This window comes from Fonticula alba (assembly GCF_000388065.1).
Source record: "Fonticula alba strain ATCC 38817 unplaced genomic scaffold supercont2.4, whole genome shotgun sequence".
NCBI classification, from domain to species: domain Eukaryota; order Rotosphaerida; family Fonticulaceae; genus Fonticula; species Fonticula alba.
The window spans coordinates 435092-441412 of record NW_009242974.1 but is presented as its reverse complement, the minus strand read 5'-3'; the positions used below and the strand labels follow the sequence as shown (position 1 = coordinate 441412).

General features: G+C 70.4%; 1 protein-coding gene across 1 annotated transcript; it reads right to left on the bottom strand.

Moving 5' to 3' along the window:
* Positions 1–834: 834 nt before the first annotated feature.
* On the bottom strand, positions 835–3279 carry H696_02643 (hypothetical protein). The gene is made up of 6 exons (XM_009496555.1): positions 3181–3279; positions 2812–3002; positions 2474–2646; positions 2119–2273; positions 1698–1928; positions 835–1537 (listed from the first exon to the last, which is right to left on the bottom strand). Exons 2-6 carry the CDS (start codon positions 2996–2998, stop codon positions 1087–1089), a joined length of 1197 nt encoding a protein of 398 aa, XP_009494830.1. The 5' UTR covers positions 2999–3002; positions 3181–3279; the 3' UTR covers positions 835–1086.
* Positions 3280–6321: the final 3042 nt, after the last annotated feature.

The window sequence follows — 6321 nt, the reverse complement described above, 5'->3', positions numbered from 1 at the left end:
GTGTGCGTGCGTGTGTGTCAGGATGGGTGTGCGAATGCGCCGAGGGGACTGTCCTGGGGTGACATCTCATCGGCCCGATGGGTTGGCACCAGGAGGCCAGTCGCGGGTGCCGACGATGGAGGTGGACGTGCTCCACGAGTGCGTGGCCGTGCGTACTGCCAGCGGCCGATCTCCACTATGAGCGCGGCGTGCTGATGGCACAGGCCGCCGTCGGGGTTCCTTCGTTTCGCAGGGCACGCCCCCGAGGGGCGGGGGCAACCGCAATGTGCCGTCCCCCCCCCCCCCCCCGCACAAAGGGGCCCTAGTCGAAGCTGGGGGATGGTGCGCGGTGCGCGGTGCGGTTGGGCGCAAGGCGCTCCCACAGACGGACAGGGTCTCGCTCCGTCGTCCTCCTTTAGGGGAGGTGGAGGGGGGGGACAAAAAAAACACTCAGGGCACTCCGGCCGGGATCTCGTCCCTCCCCAAACCCGGAGGGGGAAGATGCGTGCGTTGACACAGACAAGCAAGCCGCCTCGCACGCGCGCCAGCCCATCTTTCCTCGCGGGCATTTCGACAAGCGGTAGGAAGGAGAACCCGAGAGGGGGTGGTCAGGGAGGGAGAAAGAGAGAAAAAGAGGAAGGCAGGGGGTGCGCGCATGCGGCAGAGTGAATATGTTTCTGGTTTATTGTTATTATTTTTTCGGTGCGCACGCCAACACACACACATACAGACAGGCAGACAGGCAGACAGGCAGACAGGGAGAGAGAGAGAGAAAGACACGGACGCGCATGTGTGGGAGCAGGGGGTGAAAAAGTGCTGCGTCCTGTCTGTGCCGAGACCAGGCATGCATGCGTGTGTGTGTGTGTGTGTGTGTCTGTGCATGTATGTGCGTATGCGTGGATTGGCGCCCCGCCCCCCTGCTGCCGGTGTGCGGCTATGAGTATATCGGCATTTACCGACACGCCCATGCATACATGATACCATATGGAGATGCAACGCCGCGCGCACGCGCGCATGCATGTGTATATGCATATGTATGTATTTGCTGCGGCACGGCGCGCGGCACCTCTCTCGCACACGGGCCTTTCTTGGGACACGGGTGGGGCTCTAGTTTAGCTGAAGACGCGACGGCAGGGTGTCGGTCAGCTCATTCCAGAAGGGCTGGACCTCGGCACGGCGCATTGACGACAGGGCGAAGACCTCCACCCGCTCGAGGGGCCCGCTGTGCACCAGGGACAAAACCTTCCCCTTGATGTACTCCACAGCATGGTCAACCTCCTGCGGGGAGGCCATGCGCGGCTCGCGGTCGATATCGATGTCCTCCCCGGACATGGAGGGGTAGCCTTCGGCCGGGGCGAAGGGGGACACGTAGTCCGCGAAGGACTCGCAGACGCTGAGTGGCCGCTCCCCGAGCGAGGTCTCCAGCAGATCGCGCTTGTTGAGCACCACATAGAACGGGGTGTCCTCGAACATGGGGGTGTTGACGGTGGTAGAAAAGAGCTTCAGGGCCTCGACCATGCGGTTGACCGTGGCATCCTCGTAAAGAATGTTGGTGTAACTGGGAGGGAGAGAGTGAGAAGCGGGGGCGTTAGGCATGTGTGCGCATATGAGTGTGTGTGTGTGCGCGCGCGCGCGCGTGTGTGTGTGCGTGTGCGTGTGTGTGCGCGTGTGCGTGCGCATGGACATGTTGCAATGGACTGAGGTGGGGGGGTACGCACTCGGCCATGTTGATGACGAAAATGATGGCGCGCACGCCTTCGAAGGACTTGGCCCACTTGCGGCGCTCATTGCGCTGGCCGCCCACATCAACAAGGATGTACTTGTTGTGGTCGTGCTTGGTGTCCAGCAGGCGGGTGGTGATGCCGGTGGTGACGACACGCGTCATGATGATGTCCATCTCGGTGGGCTTGTAGCCCGGCGAGATGAGGTTCTCGGCGATGGAGAAGTAGCTGGCAGGAGGGGCGGGGGAGAGAGGGGAAGAAAGCACGGGAGACGTGGCAATGACCGGTGCGCGAGTGCGCATGTCAGCAAGAGAGAGCCATCGCCAGGGGATGGAGGGCAAGCCACGGCAGGGCAACCGCAAGGAGGATGGGCAGCAAGCAGGCAGGGGGGGGGGGGGGGGGGGGGGGGACCACGCACTAAGGAGCCGCCTCGAGCAGCCAGAACTCCGAGCGCCGGGCGAAGGCCTTCTTGATGGCCGGGTTGTCCCACAGGGACTGGATAGCCGTGACCATTGTCCGGTCGAAGGCAGTCTCATTGGAAAGGTCAAAGTTGGCCACAATCTCGGCGTGCTTCTGCGGGAGGGCCCGGCGCGGGCAGGGCAGGATGGAAAGGCGCGTCAGACACGGGCATATGGGGGCCCCGACGATGGGGATGTGTGCTCCCGGGGGGGGGGGGGGGGCAAAGGAAGCAGAAAGAGCGAGGGAAGACGAGGAGCAAGAGCAGAGGGAAGCAGGCCGGTGGGCCGCGGCGGCGGCCATGGCGGGTCGCGTACCTCATCCTCGCCGAAGTCATAGCCCCAAAGGGTGGCCTGCTCCACGAGGACCTGCATGGACTGGGCGCAGTTGCGCTTGAGGCAGGTGCGGTAGAGCTTCAGATCGCTGGTGGGGATATCGTGCATGATCTCGATCTGGCGCAGGAGGGTGGACTTGCCGGACTCGCCGGGGCCTGGGTGCGGATCGGGGGATGGGGGGGGGGGGGGGGGGGGATGGTCAGCCGATGGCAGGGCGGGGCACAGTGCCTGGGTGTCCCGGCGGCGTGGCGTCGCTTCCGGCAGAGAGAGAGAGAGAGACAGACAGACAGAGACGGCGGTGGGGGGTAGAGGCCACGCACCGAGCAGCAAAATCTTGATGGTCTCGCCGTGGCCATCGTCGGCGGAGGCGGACGTGGCGCTCAGAGCGCCCGGAGCCCCGAGCGAGCCACCGACCGTGGCATTGGCGTAGGTGGGGCTGGTGGGGTTGGGGGCGCAGGTCTCAGCTGCCCCGGCAGCGGCGGCGGGCTTGCTTTGGAAACAACCCATCTTTCTATCTGACGGGGGGCGGGGGGGGGGCGAAGAGGGGAATAGGAGGGGCGAGAGAAACGGGGGGGGGGCGGGGGGGGGGGGGGGGGGGGGGGGGCGGGGCGGGGCGGGGCGGGGGACGCGTCAGCAGGTGGAGTGGAGAAGGGGGACTGGGCAACAAGGGAGAGAGGACGGACACGTACACAGGGAGGAAAGTGCTACGGCGGACAGGGGGACACCAGGGGAACAGCAGACGAGTAGGTGATGGGTGGGCGGCTGAGAGAGGGGGGGAGAGAGAGAGAGAAGGGCAAGGAGGAAGCGAGGGAGGGGGGGGGGCAAGGGGAAGAAGGGGAGGAGGATACAGGAGGGATACGAGGAATGTTGTCTCTGGCCTGGGTCGGGGCTTGGGGGCGCACAGAGCGGCAACAAAAATGCCCGCGCGCCTCGGGCGCGGTCCCCTGCCCGGACGAAGGCCCGCCGGACTGGGGGGGGGGTCACCGTCCCGGCGCCTGAACCGGCTCCCGCCACTGGCGGGTGCTGAAGCGGGCCGGCGCGCGCATGGGCTCTGTGCGCGGGGCAGGAGGGGAGAGCGCGCGCTGCCGGGCGGGGGTAGCCCCGGGGCCCGTCCGGCCGCCGCGCCGCAGCAGCAGCAGCCGACCGACAAAATGGGCGCGGGCGGGCGTGCCGGCGTGGATGTCTGCGCTCGGGGATATATGCAGCACACAGGCGCACGCACACACGCTGCATGCGCGAGCGCGCGCGCGCGCGCGCCCGGGAGATGGCGCGGGCATCTCTCCCCGGGGCTCCGGCAGCGCCCCCCCCCCCCCCCGGGCGTGTTGGCGCCTTGCGAGGCGTCTCAGTGGCAAGGGTCACGGCGCCGGGAGCGGGGGCAGGCCGGGCCGAAGGAACAACAAAGGGGGGCGCATTTCACGCTGCCCCATGTGCCCGGGGACACGTTGGGGTCCGGACGGCCGAGCCCCGTTGTGCATCCGGGGGCCGAGGGCGATCGCTCACCGGCCGAGCAACCGCCTCGACCACCGCCGCCCGCCGGCGCGCCCTCGTAGGCCCTTCTTCAAGGCCAGCCGTGGGGCGCGTGGGCGAACATGTCCACCGGAGCAGAGCACGCGCAAGCGCGCATAAGTACGCGCGCACGTTGCGGGCCAGCTCTTCGGGCCCGAGAGCAGGGGCGCTGGACGGGCTCTGGGGGGGGAGGGGGGCGGGGGCGGGGGACGACGCCTATGCGGGCGCGCTGTCCCGCAGCACGGCCCGGGCCCAGCGGCAGGCTCGCCGGTGCGGGCCCGCGCGCCTTGGCGGGGGCCGACGCCCAAAATGACCCGCCTGGCGAGCCCCCACCCAAGGGAGGGAGACCGCTGCTCGCCTTCCCCTGGGGAGGGGGAGGGGGGGGGGGTCTCTCTCGCTTCGCGGTCCTTCCGTCGGCTGCACGCCGAGCAGCAGGGGCGAGGGGGTCTCCGCCGGACGAAGACCCGCCCCGGGGCAGGGCAGCCGCGAGGGAACGGCCGTTTGCTTACGAATTAATGTGCCGCTCTCGCGCCGTGGGCAGCCTGGCCTTGTGGTGCCAGGGCGGTGGCCATCCCCCGACGCCCGGCGATCTCCGCCCGCCTCCCGGCTCCCCCGATCCATGGGAGCGGAGCGCGGCAGGGGGGGGTGGGGGGGGGGCCGCAGGGGGAGGAAACAGGGGGGAAAAAAGGCTGAATGGGCAGAATGGGCGTGCAAAGATGGGCAGCCGGCGGCCGGCCTCCCCCCCGCCCCCACTGGTGCCCGGGGGGGGGGGGGATGCGCGCGCGATGGCCCATGAGACCATCCTGAGGCAGCGACGGTTTTGGCTCACAATGCGCGCCTGAGAAAGCCGGCAGACGATGGGCACAGGTCGCGGCGGCTGCCCGGCCGCTCAGGCGCCTCCGCTGGTGGTGCGCGCGCGCACGCGGGGTCTCGGGGCGGGGGACGGGTCGCCGGGGCGCCCCCATTCGGCACCCCGCGTGAACGGCATTTTCACCCACGATTGGGACGGCCGCGCCCCGGGCCGGAGGCGGCCCCGCTTGCTGGGGCCCGCGCCCGGTCCGCCGGCGGACCGGGCGCGGGCCCCAGCCTCCTCCCCGGGGGAACAACATCCGGCCCGGCATGCGGCCGGAGATATGCGGGCGGGCCCGGCGCGCAGGGGGGGGGGGGGGTTCGCGGAAACCCGCGCATACGGGCGCGGGGAAACGCCGGTCCGGTCGTCTGAAAGGCGCCGGCCCTGCGCTGGAGGCGCTGGGGGCAAGAAATCGGATTATTTTATTGGCCAGAGAAGGTATGCGTGCACTTCTTCTTCTTCTTCTTCTTCCACTGAAGGCCGCGCAGCCGGGGCGCCGGCTTCAGTAGCCGCCCCGCCTCGTGGCATGGGGCCGCCCGCCGGCTTCGCGTGCCAGAGCTGACAATCGGCCCCGGCTGTTGACACTTCCTGGCGCGATTCGCCACCCGGCGAGGGTCCCCGCCCTGGTGTGCCCGGCCCGCGCACGGGCGCGTGCGCGGAACCGGGGGCAGGGACGGGGGGGAGGGGGGGGGCCCCTACACCCGGCCACCCTGGCGGGGCGATTCCGCAGAACCGGTGCCGGGCGGGGGCTGCCCGAAGCACGCGGCCCCGGGCATACCCCCGTCTGGGGAGGCGGGGGGTGGGTGCGCCTCGGGGTGGCGCGCGCGCGCGCGCGCGCGGACGCCCTCGCGGGCCCTTTTCAGCCGGCGGCCCTCGTTCCTCCCTCCCACCCGTGGGCCAGATGAGTTCCAGCGAAGCCGATCGCGCCGCCCCCCCCCCCCCCCGCGGGCCGGCGCGAATGTGCCAGAGACGCGCCGGGCCGGCTTCCGGTGCGTCGGCGCCCGGCCCGGCCGCGCAGGGCGTCCTCCCCCCTTCCCCGCACGCCCCGGCCATCCGCGCCATCCTTCGCTCGCAGCCCCTAGCCCAAGGGGAGGAGGGGGGCAACCACCCCCGAAAAGGGGCCGCCGGCACCCCGGGCCGAACACTGGCCAAGGGGTGCCTCGGCTGCCTGTCAAAGGGAGCCGAGCGCTCTCGGCCCGTGCGCCCTCGCCCCCGGCTTGCCTTGGCCTCGGCTTCGGGGCGCGGGCCGCGCGCCGAGCCGGCCACAGAGAGAGGCTCCCCCCAGGCCCCCCGCCCCGCATGTTGTTGCGCCCTCTTGGCCGGGCTAGCAGCCATCGGCGGTGTGCCGCCCCTGCCGAACGCTCCGCGGGGAGGGGGGCTCTCTGGGGCACCTGGGGCGGCAGTTGGGCGATCTCCAGGCCAGGCGCGATGGGGCGGGGGGGGGGGCGCCGGGCGGGGGGCGCCGGGCGGGGTG

Bases quoted from the DNA above. Each gene is read 5' to 3' on its own strand.
- H696_02643 (XM_009496555.1), bottom strand. From the start codon at position 2,998: ATGGGTTGTTTCCAAAGCAAGCCCGCCGCCGCTGCCGGGGCAGCTGAG. The intron at 2,274-2,473 runs GTACGCGACCCG...GCCCTCCCGCAG, and splicing joins ATGACTTCGGCGAGGATGAG to AAGCACGCCGAGATTGTGGC. The intron at 1,929-2,118 runs GTGCGTGGTCCC...CCCTCCTGCCAG, and splicing joins CTGCTCGAGGCGGCTCCTTA to CTACTTCTCCATCGCCGAGA.